Source organism: Crinia signifera, chromosome 2, assembly GCF_055691185.1.
Source record: "Crinia signifera chromosome 2, ASM5569118v1, whole genome shotgun sequence".
Taxonomy (NCBI): Eukaryota; Metazoa; Chordata; class Amphibia; order Anura; family Myobatrachidae; genus Crinia; species Crinia signifera.
In genome coordinates this window covers 285,768,460-285,789,498 of record NC_139218.1, presented here as the reverse complement: position 1 = coordinate 285,789,498, position 21,039 = coordinate 285,768,460, and the positions used below count along the sequence as shown (strand labels likewise).

Below are 21,039 nucleotides of genomic sequence, written 5' to 3'. Positions count from 1 at the left end.
AGACAATCAATTACTAGCATTAATGCCATCAAACATGCAGGACTAGGGAAAACAATTGTATAGCTGATCTCCAGCAGACACCACCTTCACATTACTATATACTGCTAGCTTATTTCTAGTTCTCAAAGCAGTTGTCCAGGACACACTGTTTGCCTGTAGTCAGAATCTCCATTATCTGGGTTACAGAATACCGTTCCGATGTAGGGCCTGATTCAGCATGGATTGTAAAAGCAAAAACTTTCTCTAATGGACAAAAACATGCTGCACTGCAGGTGCGGCAGATGTAACATGTGCAGAGAAGGTTAGATTTTGGGTGGGGTGTGTTGAAACAGAAATCTAAATTGCAGTGTAAAAATAATGCAGCCGGTATTTACCCTGCACAGAAACAAAATAACTCACCCAAATCTAACTTTCTGCACATATTACATTTGCCACACCTGCAGTGCACATGGGGCCTGATTCAGGCTCAATCATTCGGTGCAGATTACAGTCCCGATTGAGTCTGCGCAAAAACATTCGCCAAGACTGGCTCACCCTACTGGTAAACCTGATGATGTTAACATTGCATAATATTTATTATTTGACATTAAACTATATTACAGCAGCACAAACTTTTTTTATTTAAAAAATAAATAAATTGCACCCCGCTTGTACTTGTTTGTACGTAATAACGGCTCTTGACAAATTCCTTACTATCATTTTAAACATTACTTTTATCACCAACATATTATATTGACCATTTTATTGGTAAGTGTCCTCACAGGTTAGTTGTCCAGGGGACTTTGTTGACATTTCTTACCTGGAGATTTTTTGGCAACTTGTGGTGGTTTCGCTGACAGTTCTTTTATCTGAAGATGACAAAAGTGTGGATTACATCTCAGTGCATTACTTCCATGGAGGAACAGATAAAGGGCCAGATGCACTAAGCTTAAAAAGTGATAAATGACGCCGAAAAGGCGTTCGATAGACTACATTGGGGGTATCTAAGAGAGGTGTTGTTGCGTTTCGGAATCAAGGGGAGATTTTTAAATTCCATTTTTGCCTTGTACTCCTATCCCTCCGCGAGGGTGTTCGTCAATGGGTGCCTCTCGTCTAGTTTCCCTATATCCAATGGCACCAGACAGGGCTGCCCACTGTCCCCACTCATATTTGTCTTAGCTATGGAGCCGTTAGCTGAAAAGATTAGGACAGATAGCCTAATAAAAGGCCCAAAGGTAGGAGATATGACCCACAAGATATGTTTGTTTGCCGATGACGTACTCCTCTGCCTAGAGAACCCGGAGAGCTCTCTCCCTGCTCTACACAAAGTGCTAGAGGAGTATTCCTCGGTTTCATACTATAAGCTAAACACCTCTAAGACGGAGGCTCTCCCACTGAATATCCCAGTTGAGGTGGAAGCCCGTATGAAGGATCGGTATAGATACGCCTGGCAAACGCGATCAATTAAATACTTGGGAGTGTCCGTTACCAGAGACATACATCTGATTGAATGCAACTTTCTGCCGCTTCTCAAATCTTTTGAGAAACTGATAACAGAATGGTTCACCCACGAAATCTCATGGCTGGGCAGATTGGCGGCCTCTAAAATGATTCTCCTCCCTAAATTAATCTATCTCTTCCGAGCAATTCCCAGAAGACTTCCCAAGTCTTTAATGCATAAAATCAACAAAATATTCACTAAATATATTTGGAAGGGGGCGAGGCCGAGACTAGCCAGGAGTACAACGGTCTTACCGAAGTGCCTTGGGGGACTCGGATACCCTGATATTGAAAAATACAACCAGGCCTGCCTGTTAAGCCAGGCTAGGGACTGGTTTGAACCAAGCGCCCCAAAGCCATGGGTGGTGTTGGAGCGATCCCTATCCCCGGACATTCCACTGGTGGACCTCTGCTGGCTCCCTGCCCGGGCTACCCCGCGTGGACCGGAGCGGGGACTAGCAGTTGGGGCAACCCTGGAGGTTTGGAACGAGGTGACCGCTGGGACAAAAGAGATGTCTCTGCCAAGCGCCGAGTTATCCCTTAACTCTATCGCTAAACTAATTCCTGATCTAAATTTAGAGTCTTGGTCCTCGGCGGGCATGTCCTCCCTCGGCCATTTAGTTCAGGAGGGATCTCTTTTGCAATTCTCTACACTCCAGGAGAAATATGGGCTACATAAAAATGATTTCTATAAATATCTACAGATCCGACACTGGCTTTCCGCTACTAGCACAGGCGCCACAGTAGGTAACCCTGCACCTAAAATACTCACTTCTAAGCTATCTCCCCAATCTCACAAAGGAGGTATCTCTAGGTGGTACAACTTCCTGGTATCCACAGCTAAGCAAGGGAAACTACCTGCCCAATTAAAGTGGGAACTTGACCTCAATACTTCCCTGAGCGAGGAGAATGTCCAAATGCTCGCTTCATACAGAAATGTTCTATAAACTTTGTCATAGAACAAATTTCACCCCCAAGAGACTCCATGCCATATGGCCGAATGTCTCAGATTTATGCTGGAGGAACTGTGGCGAGGTGGGCTCGATCTTCCACATCTTCTGGGAGTGCCCAAAGATCCGTCCCCTGTGGATAGAAATCTTTGACCTTATTAACTTAGTTATTAAAACCAGTATCCAGCTAGACCCGGTGGTAGCGCTACTTCACCATCATGAACATCTCGGTGGGGGAGACTTATATATTTTAAGACATATCCTAATAGCTACAAAAGCAACTATAGGCCATAAATGGAAATCCACGGATATCCCTTCTATCAATCATATTGTAAATAAGGTCCATAACCACTACCTTTTCGAAACTGCAAACGTCCAATACTCACCTGTCGCCTCATCAATCCACCTCAGGTGGCTGAAGTGGTGTGAATACAGAGAATCGTAGAACTTTGCTATGTTTGGTGACGACAGGTGCCCCGCACACACAGGATATATGCCTCAACCCACTGATAGCTCTCTCCAAATGCCAATACCGTGCAACGAGCCACTCCTAGTGTGACGTAGATACTAAGCTATTACTATACCTTATACTATGCGGCTGCAATTCTTCCCTTTTGTGTCTGTCTACTTTCCTTTCTTTCTCTCCTCCTCCCCCCCTCCTTCTTCTTTCTCTTTTATATATATTTGATACTTTTCAAGTTTGTACTTACTAATGGTTATATTAAAATTTGAAAATTGTAGGTCTCTAAGGACAGGTTATAAAAAATGCTTTATACCTCCTCGACATTGCACAACCAGAATAACGGGCGATCCTCTTGTGACGCAAACTCTTAATATACCGTTGTGTTTAAGTATCGCTCATACTCGTTTATATGCATTTGTACCTTGTATCTATTTCTGAAGACCTAATAAAAATCTATTATTGAAAAAAAAAAAAGTGATAAATGGAGAGTGATAACCAGCCAGCCAATCAGCTCCTACCTGCCATGTCACACTGTGTTAGAAAAATGTCAGGCAGGAGATCATTGGTTGGTTGTTTATCACTCTCTATTTTATCACATTTGAAGCTTAGTGCATCTGGCCCAAAGACTTAGGGGGGTATTCAATGTTAGGCGTGCTCCCGCAGCCATCTCCCGACAGGGGAGATGGCTGCGGGGCCCTATTCAATGCTGTCTTCCCCGACAGCATTGAACAGGGGTTTTGCGCAGAACGAGCCCGACAGAACAAGCTGTCGGGCTCGTTCTGCCGAGAAAGGCCGGAAATAGGCGAGCTCCCGGCCGGAGCTCATCTATTTTCGTCATCAACTCGCGGCCACGCCCCCTTCTCGCCGCTCGGCAGCCGGGACATTGAAACCCGACTGCCGAGCTCCAGGCGAGCAAAACGAGAACGGGAAAGGGGCACGGCTGTCGAGCTTGCTCGACAGCCGTTCCCCTGACATTGAATACCCCCCAAAAACTGACTATTATAAAATCCATGTTGTCTTATAAAAACAAGCTACTAATAACACCTAAAAATTCAAATATAAAATAAATTTGTGAGCAAGGAAGTGAAAATGATTACCAGCATCCCATATTCTAGGTTCAGTTGCCTTTTTAAGTCTATACAAAAAATCTGAAGAGCATTTCTATAATTAGCGATGATGCCAGTGATGATCAATATTCTATAGACATAAATATTGAATCTGAACATTTAATAAAACTCATCTATGTACTTTATATACAAGCAGCAGATCTTAAAATCCAGCTGTCGTTGTCCTTTTACAAAAGATGCCTCCTGTGCATTACCATAACTACCTAAGATGCAGTACCAATCACTTCTGTTTTACCTCTGAAGCAGCCCATAGTACTAGAAACTGGTATTTTTGAGTAGCTTCAAATAGAAATAAAGTGATTATATTTTATATCTTCTGTATGATAGATAAAGTTGTAACATACATACCTGCTCTTGTTGTCTCTTTATTAGTTTGTTTTGTTCCTTAAGCCTCTGTCCAATTTCATCCATTTTTTTCTTGTAGACATTCTCCTTTGTCCTTTGATCTTCATTTAGTGATACTTTTAGCCTTTCAGTCTTTAATAGGAGCTAAAAATAGATATATAGATCGGTGTGTATGGTAGATCAATTGTATTGTTGGGTGTATGGTAGTAAGGCAGCCCTGGCACTTTAGCTGCTGTAGAACTTCACTTCTTACTTTGGGGACATATCCTATTAGCAGCCACACAGCTGCTAATAGAGTCGCTGGAGGCGATCCTGATAGCCCCAATGCTGGTGTCCTTGCCCCCGTTATCAAGGAGTATGCAAAGAATAATCCGCAACAAACTGCACCCGGGCCCAGGTGGACCAATCCCATGTGTTTCTGCGGGTCCACTTACATCCCATAAAAAATGGCTGCTAATTGGACACAGAGATAAACTGATCATTAATTGTGATATTCACCCATTTTTTAAGTGTCCGTAAAGGAATCAAGGCTTCTGGGATACTGCCCCATGCTGGAGAGCGCTATGTGGCCAAATTTAAGAAAACATTCTTTGACAACTTCTAGCTCTCCAGATGTTGCGAAAGAGGAACCACTTTAATCAATTTTAATAAACAAAATAAAGTCCATTTACATTTAAAAAGGTAATCAGCAATAGGAAAATGACCATAGAAACTAAGAAAATTTTGAAAAACAAAATTGAGGAAATTTTGAGGAATTGCTTTTTTTATTACATGGGAGAGTTACATAACAACACTGTCAACTGCATTAAATTGACCAATTCACGTGTCTTTTAGTAATTCCATATGTTATACGACTATAGGAAATGACCCTCTAATGCAGGGGTTCCCAATCTTTTTTGATTCACGGCACCCTAGAGAATCAGACTTTTTTTCACGGCACCCCGAGGTCAATTTTTTTTAATTTAGATTGGGTTTATATGTGATTCTTAGTGGCAGTTATGTGGTAAAGGGCAGGATTTGGTTCTGTTGGTACACATTCTATGATTGCCAGCTACCAGCACTGGTTTTGCTCATAAATAATTAACCATTAATAATTTGAGTTGGTCCTAGACCACCAAGCCGCGGCACCCCTGCATGTGTCCCGAGGCACCCCAGGGAGCCACGGCACACAGTTTGGGAACCACTGCTCTAATGCAATTATAAGCACATGTCCTGTATATTTCTCTATTTAAACATATTAACTAAGTTAATCTTATATTATATCGAATATATACTTTTCATGAAAATGACCTGTACTATTGGTATATTGAAGTATATTGGTTTAGGATGTGGTAGACGAGCGCAGCAGTTATACAACTGTCATTTATATTGTAACTTGTTTTGATTACTTTCAGACTTGTGCAAGTTTCTAATATGTACACTGAATGTTCTTATGATGCACTGCTTCAATCAAATATTTATTAAAAAAGAAAACAAATAAGGTATCTTTTGTTGAGAGACCTTTTGTATGTATGCCATATTATATATACATTGCTATATGACAATGTAGCATTGGGCCACTAAAAATTTTTTTTTATAAAAAATACCTGGTTCTTTTCCCTCTCGTGCCCTTGCTGCAGCTGATGCATGCGCTTTTCCAACTTACGTTCCTACATGAAAAAGCAAAGCAGAAACATTTATGGAAAACGGTAACATTAATATTATGGGTATCAATTAAATGTGGATTATAATTGTACCTGCTTTTCTAAAAGCTCCTTCATATACTGAATGTCATGTGTAGGTCTAGCCTTGTCTTTGTCTGTGTCACTGAGGCTTTCTTGTAGAGCACCTAAGCCGGATCTCACATGCAGACCCTCTTTTTTCATTTCATGTAGTTCCTATCGACAAAAAGATAAATGTTATGGGAAAAACATGACGAAAATAACTAAGAGATCAAAATGATGGGTGACTTTTACCAAATCTCGGAGAGAGATAAAAGTACCAACTATCATCTCAGAGGATAGCGAGGATTCCCCTAAATAGCAAGGTTCGCCGAAAATGCAGCTAGCCCGCTGCATTTTGTGGCGAGCCCCATGGTTTTGATGGCCGCACTCGCAATTTCCACCTTGCTGAAAAGAACCAGCGATATTCAAACAGACCTGTCACTGAAGTTATTAATCAACGGGACAAACGTATTAATTTTTCTACAGGTGTGACCAGCATGTTGAGAATTAGTACACCAAATTAATTAATGGAAGTTTTGAAGCAAGAAACATCTCCATATAATGCTGACCACACATTGTGCCACACCGCACATACTACCAGGCCATTGTTCTGCATAAATTGCATGTGTAGGCCAACAGCAGTTGCAGATGGCTGCCATCAGCTTAGGTTTGCAATCATCTGCAGATTACTTTAACAGGCCAGAGCCAATACATGAAGTAAGTGAAGGTTGGGTAACGTTGGTTGAGAGGAATAATACACTTATATTAGCAATGACTGCAGTCACATCATGAAAACACATGTACCTTATTCCTCGTATACCTTTACAGAATGTATGGCTGGAATGGATCATCCCAATTTTGTGTTCCTAGATTTGCTTTTAATGTCTATTGATCATCAACTTGGTCAGGGTCTATAGAAACAGAATATGCAATGGGTGCCGGATAACAGCCTGACAGGGAGGATTCCGACAGTCAGTATCCTGACTGCCGGTGCTCCGACAGGGGGCAATTCTCGACTCACAAGGGTTATTCGCCCTTGTGGGGGTCCAAGACCCTCATAGAGGGAGAATAGAACATGTGGCAAGCAAAACAAGTAACTGTGCCCGCAGTGTGGCGAGCCCGCAAGGGACTTCTTTGCGCTCGCCCCCCTGTCACAGCACCGGCAGTCGGATTCCGATGTTGGAATCCCCTGTCGGACCGCCATACCACACCCATATGCAATATAGCAAAAATATCAAAAGACTGAAACTCAACCACAATGACGTGTGTGTGGCAAGTATAAACGTACGTGGCCACTTACCTGTTCTAACCAGCTGTTCTTAGCAGTCAGCTCCTTAAGCTCCGTCATAAACATATCTTTTACTTTTTTTAATTCATCTTCAAATTTATTTGTTTCTTCTTTTTTCCAACTGTCAATTTTGTTAAAAATTTCTTGTTCAACAGTTTTCTTTTGCTCGTTTTCTTGTATCTATAGAAAGTATAAGATTCAAACACATTTCAAAGGTGGCATAAGAAGCATATTGACTATTATACTCTGGCTCTCTGCATAATTAATTATACAAACATACATAACAGGTCCGGAGTAGGTGACATTTAGCATTTTATAGAGACAGCAAATTTCACTTCACTAAACTAGTGTTCCTGTTTAAGATGTCAATCTTTGGGTGTGGCTCTGTGGCCCCTTCAGTACTGGACCTCACACAGGCCTACTATGTGTACTTTACATACATTACAACCCCCCACCGACTTCCCCTCCCCTCTGGATTTCATTATCAGTAAACTTTATGACACATGAAAACCATGCTGAATTTGATGGGACCACAAACTGTAAGTACCACTTTACCTTACTAAAATAACAGAATGTCACTTTTACAAAATGAAACTAAAGTGTAGTATTATATTTTTTTAGCACTTGTAATGTACCTGGCAGAGTTCACCTTACCTGTGACAGTTTCTCTATGTGGGCAGCGTGTGCAGCCTCCAGCTGAGTCTTGGACATCTGTAGTTCTTCTTTCAGACAGTTTATTTCATACAGCAACTTCTCACTCGATTGGAGGTTTTGCTTTCCTTTTTGAGATTAATAGAACAGGCAAATATTTAATGATCCCATCGTAAAAAAATAAATAAAAACCCTGTAAATGTGTCCTATAAACAGAAACACTGTATTACTGTACATACAGAAGATCTGCTCCAAAATATTCACATGCAGAATCAGAGTGGTTATTACAGGGCATTTGAGCATCTTTTATTCCCTAATTCTACATTTCCTGCTCACCTGTGAAAAACACATTGATATGGGCAGGCATAAAGCATTTTTCAAACAATCAGAATGCTCACAGCAGCACAGGGTACTTCAGGAGATCATGTGTGAAGCATTAGCTTGTCCACATATTATGGGGGTTATTCAGATTCAATTGGTCCCCCACGTGGTTGGCAAGGGGGACCGATTGTTTGCAACTGCGAATGTGCATAGGTTTTTATGCGCAGGTGCAGCCGCTGTGTGTGATCGGCCATAGCCCTCACACACAGAAGTCCGGGCAGAGGGTGGCGAGCGGGGAAATTTGCATATGGGAACGCCCAACGTTTCATGTGTGTTCCCATGAGACGCTGGGCGTTTCCATGCAAATTGCGAGATAACGCGGGTGGTGGGCAGCTGACATCAGCAGATGTCAGCTGCCCGCCCTGTCCTTGCAAAAGGCACCTGCAGGTCTGAGACACCATAGAGGTGTCAAATATGGGGCAAAAATGGTGGCCAATGGCATTGGCCAGTATTCAATGAGAAAAATTTGCCTTATTTTATGGCGAGTTTGTGCTATTTTCGCGTTGGAAGGAGCATTTTGCTCTCCAAAAGTGAACCACCCTATTCAATGTGATATTTTCGCTGTCTTTTTAAGTGATTTTCGCCGTGTCTCTCCGTGTAGCAATTCTCCATCTTTTCATGGAGAACTGGAATGTGAACTTTTAAACTAAAAGGTTTTTTTTTTTTTTGGTGTAAAAAAAAATCAGGATTTTTTTTCTGTGAAGGGGCATGTTATTTTTATTCATGTGCTTATAGCACATGAATATATATTTCATTTAAAAAAAAATATATATATATATTTTTTTTACACAGAGCAGCCAGCAGGGGGCCGGAGCTCTCGAGCCGCTCATTAGATATTCATATATTCACTGCACCCGATCATTACATATGCACGATCGGGTGCAGTGAATACTGGGTCCCCCGCTGGCTATAGGGGGGGGGGGGGGGGGCAGCTTGTGCTGCCTGGGTCCCGGGGAGCCCTCCTCCCCTCCACATATGTTCTGGGGCAGCCAGGGAGACTTTAATCTCCCTGGCTGCCACCGTCCCCCGGCTCCCTGCCGCGGACGCTCGTCCGCTGCAGGGGTTAAGACTCGCCGCGAGTGGCGGCGAGTCTTAACCACATTGAATAGTGGGAGCAGGAGTGGCAGCGAGCCCTCCGGAACAGGGCGAGTGCATGGCGAGAGAAAAAAATCTCTCGCCATGCACGGAGAATTTTTCTCATTGAATACTGCCCATTGAATGCACAACCTTAAGTTAAGGCTCTGTGCATGACTTCACTAATGGTCCCAGAAAACAATCAACATTATTAATTCAAAATAAACGTATGTTGTTGGCTGGACATTCACAGTTCCGGTCATATATAATACCTTCATTATGCCTCCTCTTTAGATGATCTTGTAAATATGAATAATTCATGAAAGCCTTCTCACAATATTGACACTGTAATGAAAATAAATATGTACACTGTGTTATAGTGCTAAAAAAGGAACAAAAAACATTATTTAACAAAGTACAGCATGAAATGTTTTGGTTTACGATAGTGGAATATAAAAGATACACTTCTGGACAGACAGAATTATAAAGTGGGACGAACAGTATGAAAAAGGTCTGGGTGATACAAATTATATATATCTCAAGTATGTCTGTTGTTACCCAGTTTGTTTTATCTCGGTCTACAATTGTAAAGCTTAACAGAATCTGCTGGGCTATATAAGAAACTGTAAATATATATATATTGAAAAAGGGGGGGTTCTATTGTAATGCGCTGATTGGTGTACCACCTAGTTACTTCAATACAACATACAATATTAGTACAATTTAGTGTAATGACAGTTGATGTTTGTCCCTTTCCCGAATGAGACGTGCCAATCTGTTCAATGTAAAAAAAGTTCTTTATTGAAACCCAACGCGTTTCGTCAGAACGACTTTATCAGGGGTAAAAGCTAGAGGTGGTACAGAAAGGAAAAAAGGGGGGTGTACTGATCAGTTATGAATTACATCATCTTGTTTATCCGAATGGCAAATACATCTACTGATTTCAGATACATACCAATAAGATTTTCAAGTATGTGGTTTGGTCCACTTTTAGTACTTGTACATAGTAAAATCTAAAATCGTTAAAATAACATAAATTACAATCCAGAACAAAAACAACGTGAAGAGCAAGCAAAAGGATGGAAAAAGAAAACGAAAAAGAGGTTGGCGTTTTGGGCCAGACTACATACCCATATATGGGGTTTGGGCCAGTACACAGGCTTGGTGACAAATGTAGATCCGCGAATAAAAAAAAGGGAAATTTAAGTCTGTAAATAATAGGTGTACTTAATTAATATTAATATGACTCATGTTATTGATAGTTAAAAAGAGTTAATTATGAATTTTTAACATACCCCTATTAAGGATGGTTCAGGGGGGAAATCCGTGTGGTTCGAAGATACTGGAGGCACTGGTTTATGAACCTAGGTAACCATATATTAGTCAATTTTTGTAGATTATAATTGAGATGGAGTAAATTAATTTTTATAGTTTTACCCACCAATGGTGGGTGACTCCGTAGTAGGCACAGGATCTATTCAGTAGATTTTTAATGGTTTTCGAGAAGATTCTGAATAACAGAGTATCAAATTAATAGGTGTGTCGGTTTCATAGAAGACATAACCAAATGTGTTGGACATACCGTTTATAAGGTGCATTGACGTGCAGAATTCTTAAGAAAGAATATGGTCCTTTAATTATAGGATCACTCCATTCCTATATGTTAATTAGAATTATACAATTATTTCCAATGAAAAGTATAAAAAGGGGGGGGGGGGGGGGGGGAGGGGGGGTAAATCTATAAATTTACGTACCAATGCATATATTAAGTGAAGGCTCCACCGGCCTTATAAGGGTAAAATATAACGATTGTCAAAAAGATAAAAAATCCAATCTAGAAATAAATAGAATTTTTATTTTATTTTTATTTTTAAGTTTTTTTTAAAAAATATATATAGGGGGTGGGTGTATGATAAACATACCGTATCAACGTAGATTAATTATTTCCCACCAGACAGAAGGAACACTTGTTTTCTCAAACAAATTCTCCTATGAAAAAATGAATATATAGGTAATTCATTTTAAACCATATGGTTTTTATGGGGGGGGGAAGAGTTTTTTAATTAATCTTTTCAATGCATTTGCTTGCACTTTTACAACCTTTACTTTTACAACCTTTAAATTCTCATCATAAATAATGTTCAGGAGAAAAGGCAATAAAAAAAGGGATTTTTTTTTTTGCCATTTTTATATATATAAGTTTTAAGCTGGGCAATGTATTTATTTGTGCTTCTAACATTATTTATAATGTGCAAATAAATTCATATATTGGATTACAAGGTGTTACTCAGAAAAAGGGCAATAATTGCAGTAATAAAAAATTGTCATTTCTTTAGACAAGTTTTAAACTAAGCAATGTACTATTTGTACTTGTTACATTCTTTAGAATGTGCAAATAAATTTATATACAATGTATTAGATTACAAGGTGTTACTCAAACAGAGCAACTACAAAGATTGCAAAGATACAGACTCACCACAATGTAGCACTTTCCAGAGGCTCCTTCACTGGCTGGTAGTACTTGCCTAGTGAACACTGAAGCCTATATATAGGGTAAGAACCCAGATTCACTTCCGGTATTTATTATTGCCAATTATAGGCTAATGGTCAGTTTTAACATTGTATAAGTATAATGGGCTGGTATAACGATATTCTTTATAATGCTCCATCGATAAAGATAATAATTTTATAAGTGTTAAAGTCCTAAACGCCCACTCTATGAGTGGTGGAACGCACGCCAGCTCGTGTGCGTTCCACCTGTCTACTTCCTGTTAGGGCGGATGTCCACTGCGGCGCAGTTCGGATCATTAGCTCCGTTTTTTACATATTGGCTATTCGCTGTAATAGCGCGATCGATGAGAGAGTGAGCTTAGATCGCTATCAGAATTCATACCTATGATAATGATTAAGTATATTCATATGTGTCCGGTATATATGTTTCACATGGGTGTATATTTAAATGCTTCCCCGTTCGCCACAGATATAAGGTTCCCTATGTCAGTTACTAAACTCAATGGATGTGTGTTCCTATTTTTAGTATCCCCGCTATTCCCCACTTATTAGTTCCTAGTGTGGAACTCTATAGCTGCGTTTACATTAGATCATGTAGCATATGCCCTCTTATTGGTTCCCAGTGTGGAACTCTATAAATCTTGCAGCATATGTCCAATATAGCGCTATGTGATTATTTGTATATTAATTAAATTATAACATCAAATGTGAGATTAGTGATGTGTCACAATATTAGCTTCCCCGCAATTCCCAGTTATTATGTATTTGGTGATTGCTTATATTTACTATATTAATTAAAAATAATGGGGTAAGTGATGTGTATCAATAATAACTTCCCCGCATTCCAATTTTTAACTATTTATTAGACCTTCATTAGATGGTGTTAATATGTGTTAATTAATTCTATAATTAATGTGTTTAAATTAAGTGACTTATTATAACATTATGTTTGTATTTTTTTAATTTTTTAATTTTTTATTTCTTTTATATTTTAAATTTTTTACTTATCTTAAAAATGTGAATACACCCGGTTGAGCCGTATCTTTGCAATGTACATTCAAAAACATAGTAACCACTGTGCGATGTTACAATATATATAAATATCTTGGATTATTATTATTCAATATCAAAGAATAAAAAGAAACAGAAACATGAATTGAAAAATTATTATAAAGATGGGGGACGGGGGCTATAAAACCATATGATATGGGGGCAAATTCTACATTATGGGGCAACTTTTAAAGACCTGGGATGTTATCACCAATTTTTTACAGAAATGAAACTATGTCTATGTTCTCGTTGAGTCCTTTTGGGATCAACGAGTCTAACATATATATCCAGTAGCTTTCCTGTTTGGCCAGTTTTAGTTCTCGGTCTCCTCCTCTTGGGTCAATTTTTATATGTTCAATTATTGTAAAGCTGAAATTATCTTTCTCTATTTTAGAATTGTGCTTTTCAAGGAAATGTCTTGAGAGACTGTGCAGCGTGAATTTGTTTTTAATGTTCCGCATGTGTTCTTGTATGCGAATTTTTAGTTGTCTTTTCGTTTTTCCGATGTATGCAAGGCCACACCCACAAACAATTTTGTAGACTACATATGTGGTTAAACATGTACAGCTGGCATTCAATTTGTAATTTTTATGCATACTTGATTTGTGACTGAATGATTTTTTGTCCATATATCTGCAACAAATGCATTTGTTGCAAGGTATGCAGCGATTCTGTGTACTTAGAAAGATTTGGTTCTCTGGAGGTTTTTGAGCTATGTCTCTCAGTTTGCTCGGAGCCAGAATGCTTTTCAAGTTTGTAGCTCTTCGGAATGTCACAAGTGGTTTTTTCGGGAGGGTGGGTCCCAGTATTGGGTCCTTCAATAGGATATCCCAATGTTTTTCTAACACTTTTTTAACTTGGATGTTTTCTCTATTAAACTGTGTGACAAAAGGTCTAACCTTGTTGTCTGAGAGGTTTTTCTTGCCTCGTGTATTACTTATCAGGTCTTCTCTCTCCCGGTTATAAGCTTTACATTGTGCTTCCTTTAGTTTCAGAGAGTTATATCCTCTTTCGAGGAATCTTTTTTCCAGGGTTTCAGACTGACTCCAATAGTCAGCGTCATTGCTGCAGTTCTTTCTCAGTCTAAGGAATTGGGTGAATGGGACGTCTTCCTTCCATCTTTGTAAATGGCAGCTTGTTTGTGGAATAAAGCTATTCGCATCGACCTCCTTGAAATAGGTCTTAGTTGTAATCTTTTCTCCTGGTGTGCCCATTAATACCAGGTCAAGGAAGTCTATGGTTTCTTTATTCATCTTGAATGTGAATTTGAAGCCAAACAGAAGCCAAACAGATTGTTGTGTAAGTGAGCCATGAAGCTGTCAATCTCTAGTGGGTCACCCTGCCAGATCAGGAGTAGGTCGTCTATATAACGTTGATAGAATCCTATTTTTGAGTAAAATTCAGACTGATAGATAAGTTGCTCCTCCCACACAGCCATCACCAGATTGGCATAAGATGGTGCAAATTTTGTGCCCAGAGTGATCCTATAATTAAAGGACCATATTCTTTCTTAAGAATTCTGCACGTCAATGCACCTTATAAACGGTATGTCCAACACATTTGGTTATGTCTTCTATGAAACCGACACACCTATTAATTTGATACTCTGTTATTCAGAATCTTCTCGAAAACCATTAAAAATCTACTGAATAGATCCTGTGCCTACTACGGAGTCACCCACCATTGGTGGGTAAAACTATAAAAATTAATTTACTCCATCTCAATTATAATCTACAAAAATTGACTAATATATGGTTACCTAGGTTCATAAACCAGTGCCTCCAGTATCTTCGAACCACACGGATTTCCCCCCTGAACCATCCTTAATAGGGGTATGTTAAAAATTCATAATTAACTCTTTTTAACTATCAATAACATGAGTCATATTAATATTAATTAAGTACACCTATTATTTACAGACTTAAATTTCCCTTTTTTTTATTCGCGGATCTACATTTGTCACCAAGCCTGTGTACTGGCCCAAACCCCATATATGGGTATGTAGTCTGGCCCAAAACGCCAACCTCTTTTTCGTTTTCTTTTTCCATCCTTTTGCTTGCTCTTCACGTTGTTTTTGTTCTGGATTGTAATTTATGTTATTTTAACGATTTTAGATTTTACTATGTACAAGTACTAAAAGTGGACCAAACCACATACTTGAAAATCTTATTGGTATGTATCTGAAATCAGTAGATGTATTTGCCATTCGGATAAACAAGATGATGTAATTCATAACTGATCAGTACACCCCCCTTTTTTCCTTTCTGTACCACCTCTAGCTTTTACCCCTGATGAAGTCGTTCTGACGAAACGCGTTGGGTTTCAATAAAGAACTTTTTTTACATTGAACAGATTGGCACGTCTCATTCGGGAAAGGGACAAACATCAACTGTCATTACACTAAATTGTACTAATATTGTATGTTGTATTGAAGTAACTAGGTGGTACACCAATCAGCGCACTCCAATAGAACCCCCCCTTTTTCAAAATCTCTTGTCTGACTCCCACTAACAGGGGAGTCCTATTGGAGCAGCAGCAGATTATTGTCAGCGCAAAGCGAGGTCCATACTGTATTTCTGTGTTAGTAATTGACTGTTAGAGGCCCTCGTGTGCAGCTCATTATTTAACATCCCATTTGTTTCACAATAATAAGGCATTATGCCAATCTTTAGAGATAGAACCAAACGCTTACAAAGAGTGAAAAATATTTTTTCAGAAGAAGAGCAAGCAATACAGTTCGATGAAGAAGACTATTACTGTTATCTCAACGTCTTAGAGAAATTAGCAGTTAAAGAGGTCAAAGGATGGTATGACATCATGACCCTTGAGAAATATATAGAAGTAGGACGTGTACCTCGAGGTCTAAGGATCCAAAAAACACCGACCTTAGGTGGAGGTAGTGAAGCGTTCATGAGCAACTGGAATGCCATCCTGGACGAATGCTCAAGGAAATTAATCTCCTTGATCATTTCGGTTCCATGGGTTTGGCGATAAAACTTCCCTTCAAATTCGAAATAGTTGTGGGTAAGGATATAGCGAATACTGTCTAGTATGAATTTGCTCATTTTAGGTGTAACCGTTGTGTCCTCCGTTAGGATCTTGCTAATGAGTAATAGTCTTCTTCATCGAACTGTATTGCTTGCTCTTCTTCTGAAAAAATATTTTTCACTCTTTGTAAGCGTTTGGTTCTATCTCTAAAGATTGGCATAATGCCTTATTATTGTGAAACAAATGGGATGTTAAATAATGAGCTGCACACGAGGGCCTCTAACAGTCAATTACTAACACAGAAATACAGTATGGACCTCGCTTTGCGCTGACAATAATCTGCTGCTGCTCCAATAGGACTCCCCTGTTAGTGGGAGTCAGACAAGAGATTTTGAAAAAGGGGGGGTTCTATTGGAGTGCGCTGATTGGTGTACCACCTAGTTACTTCAATACAACATACAATATTAGTACAATTTAGTGTAATGACAGTTGATGTTTGTCCCTTTCCCGAATGAGACGTGCCAATCTGTTCAATGTAAAAAAAGTTCTTTATTGAAACCCAACGCGTTTCGTCAGAACGACTTCATCAGGGGTAAAAGCTAGAGGTGGTACAGAAAGGAAAAAAGGGGGGTGTACTGATCAGTTATGAATTACATCATCTTGTTTATCCGAATGGCAAATACATCTACTGATTTCAGATACATACCAATAAGATTTTCAAGTATGTGGTTTGGTCCACTTTTAGTACTTGTACATAGTAAAATCTAAAATCGTTAAAATAACATAAATTACAATCCAGAACAAAAACAACGTGAAGAGCAAGCAAAAGGATGGAAAAAGAAAACGAAAAAGAGGTTGGCGTTTTGGGCCAGACTACATACCCATATATGGGGTTTGGGCCAGTACACAGGCTTGGTGACAAATGTAGATCCGCGAATAAAAAAAAGGGAAATTTAAGTCTGTAAATAATAGGTGTACTTAATTAATATTAATATGACTCATGTTATTGATAGTTAAAAAGAGTTAATTATGAATTTTTAACATACCCCTATTAAGGATGGTTCAGGGGGGAAATCCGTGTGGTTCGAAGATACTGGAGGCACTGGTTTATGAACCTAGGTAACCATATATTAGTCAATTTTTGTAGATTATAATTGAGATGGAGTAAATTAATTTTTATAGTTTTACCCACCAATGGTGGGTGACTCCGTAGTAGGCACAGGATCTATTCAGTAGATTTTTAATGGTTTTCGAGAAGATTCTGAATAACAGAGTATCAAATTAATAGGTGTGTCGGTTTCATAGAAGACATAACCAAATGTGTTGGACATACCGTTTATAAGGTGCATTGACGTGCAGAATTCTTAAGAAAGAATATGGTCCTTTAATTATAGGATCACTCTGGGCACAAAATTTGCACCATCTTATGCCAATCTGGTGATGGCTGTGTGGGAGGAGCAACTTATCTATCAGTCTGAATTTTACTCAAAAATAGGATTCTATCAACGTTATATAGACGACCTACTCCTGATCTGGCAGGGTGACCCACTAGAGATTGACAGCTTCATGGCTCACTTACACAACAATCTGTTTGGCTTCTGTTTGGCTTCAAATTCACATTCAAGATGAATAAAGAAACCATAGACTTCCTTGACCTGGTATTAATGGGCACACCAGGAGAAAAGATTACAACTAAGACCTATTTCAAGGAGGTCGATGCGAATAGCTTTATTCCACAAACAAGCTGCCATTTACAAAGATGGAAGGAAGACGTCCCATTCACCCAATTCCTTAGACTGAGAAAGAACTGCAGCAATGACGCTGACTATTGGAGTCAGTCTGAAACCCTGGAAAAAAGATTCCTCGAAAGAGGATATAACTCTCTGAAACTAAAGGAAGCACAATGTAAAGCTTATAACCGGGAGAGAGAAGACCTGATAAGTAATACACGAGGCAAGAAAAACCTCTCAGACAACAAGGTTAGACCTTTTGTCACACAGTTTAATAGAGAAAACATCCAAGTTAAAAAAGTGTTAGAAAAACATTGGGATATCCTATTGAAGGACCCAATACTGGGACCCACCCTCCCGAAAAAACCACTTGTGACATTCCGAAGAGCTACAAACTTGAAAAGCATTCTGGCTCCGAGCAAACTGAGAGACATAGCTCAAAAACCTCCAGAGAACCAAATCTTTCTAAGTACACAGAATCGCTGCATACCTTGCAACAAATGCATTTGTTGCAGATATATGGACAAAAAATCATTCAGTCACAAATCAAGTATGCATAAAAATTACAAATTGAATGCCAGCTGTACATGTTTAACCACATATGTAGTCTACAAAATTGTTTGTGGGTGTGGCCTTGCATACATCGGAAAAACGAAAAGACAACTAAAAATTCGCATACAAGAACACATGCGGAACATTAAAAACAAATTCACGCTGCACAGTCTCTCAAGACATTTCCTTGAAAAGCACAATTCTAAAATAGAGAAAGATAATTTCAGCTTTACAATAATTGAACATATAAAAATTGACCCAAGAGGAGGAGACCGAGAACTAAAACTGGCCAAACAGGAAAGCTACTGGATATATATGTTAGACTCGTTGATCCCAAAAGGACTCAACGAGAACATAGACATAGTTTCATTTCTGTAAAAAATTGGTGATAACATCCCAGGTCTTTAAAAGTTGCCCCATAATGTAGAATTTGCCCCCATATCATATGGTTTTATAGCCCCCGTCCCCCATCTTTATAATAATTTTTCAATTCATGTTTCTGTTTCTTTTTATTCTTTGATATTGAATAATAATAATCCAAGATATTTATATATATTGTAACATCGCACAGTGGTTACTATGTTTTTGAATGTACATTGCAAAGATACGGCTCAACCGGGTGTATTCACATTTTTAAGATAAGTAAAAAATCAAAATATAAAAGAAATAAAAAATTAAAAAAATACAAACATAATGTTATAATAAGTCACTTAATTTAAACACATTAATTATAGAATTAATTAACACATATTAACACCATCTAATGAAGGTCTAATAAATAGTTAAAAATTGGAATGCGGGGAAGTTATTATTGATACACATCACTTACCCCATTATTTTTAATTAATATAGTAAATATAAGCAATCACCAAATACATAATAACTGGGAATTGCGGGGAAGCTAATATTGTGACACATCACTAATCTCACATTTGATGTTATAATTTAATTAATATACAAATAATCACATAGCCCTATATTGGACATATGCTGCAAGATTTATAGAGTTCCACACTGGGAACCAATAAGAGGGCATATGCTACATGATCTAATGTAAACGCAGCTATAGAGTTCCACACTAGGAACTAATAAGTGGGGAATAGCGGGGATACTAAAAATAGGAACACACATCCATTGAGTTTAGTAACTGACATAGGGAACCTTATATCTGTGGCGAACGGGGAAGCATTTAAATATACACCCATGTGAAACATATATACCGGACACATATGAATATACTTAATCATTATCATAGGTATGAATTCTGATAGCGATCTAAGCTCACTCTCTCATCGATCGCGCTATTACAGCGAATAGCCAATATGTAAAAAACAGAGCTAATGATCCGAACTGCGCCGCAGTGGACATCCGCCCTAACAGGAAGTAGACAGGTGGAACGCACACGAGCTGGCGTGCGTTCCACCACTCATAGAGTGGGCGTTTAGGACTTTAACACTTATAAAATTATTATCTTTATCGATGGAGCATTATAAAGAATATCGTTATACCAGCCCATTATACTTATACAATGTTAAAACTGACCATTAGCCTATAATTGGCAATAATAAATACCGGAAGTGAATCTGGGTTCTTACCCTATATATAGGCTTCAGTGTTCACTAGGCAAGTACTACCAGCCAGTGAAGGAGCCTCTGGAAAGTGCTACATTGTGGTGAGTCTGTATCTTTGCAATCTTTGTAGTTGCTCTGTTTGAGTAACACCTTGTAATCTAATACATTGTATATAAATTTATTTGCACATTCTAAAGAATGTAACAAGTACAAATAGTACATTGCTTAGTTTAAAACTTGTCTAAAGAAATGACAATTTTTTATTACTGCAATTATTGCCCTTTTTCTGAGTAACACCTTGTAATCCAATATATGAATTTATTTGCACATTATAAATAATGTTAGAAGCACAAATAAATACATTGCCCAGCTTAAAACTTATATATATAAAAATGGCAAAAAAAAATCCCTTTTTTTATTGCCTTTTCTCCTGAACATTATTTATGATGAGAATTTAAAGGTTGTAAAAGTAAAGGTTGTAAAAGTGCAAGCAAATGCATTGAAAAGATTAATTAAAAAACTCTTCCCCCCCCATAAAAACCATATGGTTTAAAATGAATTACCTATATATTCATTTTTTCATAGGAGAATTTGTTTGAGAAAACAAGTGTTCCTTCTGTCTGGTGGGAAATAATTAATCTACGTTGATACGGTATGTTTATCATACACCCACCCCCTATATATATTTTTTAAAAAAAACTTAAAAATAAAAATAAAATAAAAATTCTTTTTATTTCTAGATTGGATTTTTTATCTTTTTGACAATCGTTATATTTTACCCTTATAAGGCCGGTGGAGCCTTCACTTAATATATGCATTGGTACGTAAATTTATAGATTTACCCCCCCTCCTCCCCCCCCCCCCCTTTTTATACTTTTCATTGGAAATAATTGTATAATTCTAATTAACATATAGGAATGGAAATCCTATAATTAAAGGGACCATATTCTTTCTTAAGAATTCTGCACGTCAATGCACCTTATAAACGGTATGTCCAACACATTTGGTTATGTCTTCTATGAAACCGACACACCTATTAATTTGATACTCTGTTATTCAGAATCTTCTCGAAAACCATTAAAAATCTACTGAATAGATCCTGTGCCTACTACGGAGTCACCCACCATTGGTGGGTAAAACTATAAAAATTAATTTACTCCATCTCAATTATAATCA

General features: G+C 38.4%; 1 protein-coding gene across 4 annotated transcripts in view; it reads right to left on the bottom strand.

Moving 5' to 3' along the window:
* Positions 1-21,039, bottom strand: part of DZIP1 (DAZ interacting zinc finger protein 1) — a 63,836-nt gene that overhangs the window by 36,214 nt on the left and 6,583 nt on the right. For all 4 annotated transcript variants that reach the window (XM_083168788.1, XM_083168786.1, XM_083168787.1 and 1 more), the window contains 7 exons: positions 9,734-9,806; positions 8,010-8,134; positions 7,368-7,535; positions 6,101-6,241; positions 5,951-6,013; positions 4,368-4,508; positions 800-848 (listed from right to left, as the gene is read on the bottom strand). In XM_083168788.1, coding sequence (XP_083024914.1) covers positions 800-848; positions 4,368-4,508; positions 5,951-6,013; positions 6,101-6,241; positions 7,368-7,535; positions 8,010-8,134; positions 9,734-9,806 — 760 coding nt within the window. The remainder of the gene's footprint in view (positions 1-799; positions 849-4,367; positions 4,509-5,950; positions 6,014-6,100; positions 6,242-7,367; positions 7,536-8,009; positions 8,135-9,733; positions 9,807-21,039) is intronic.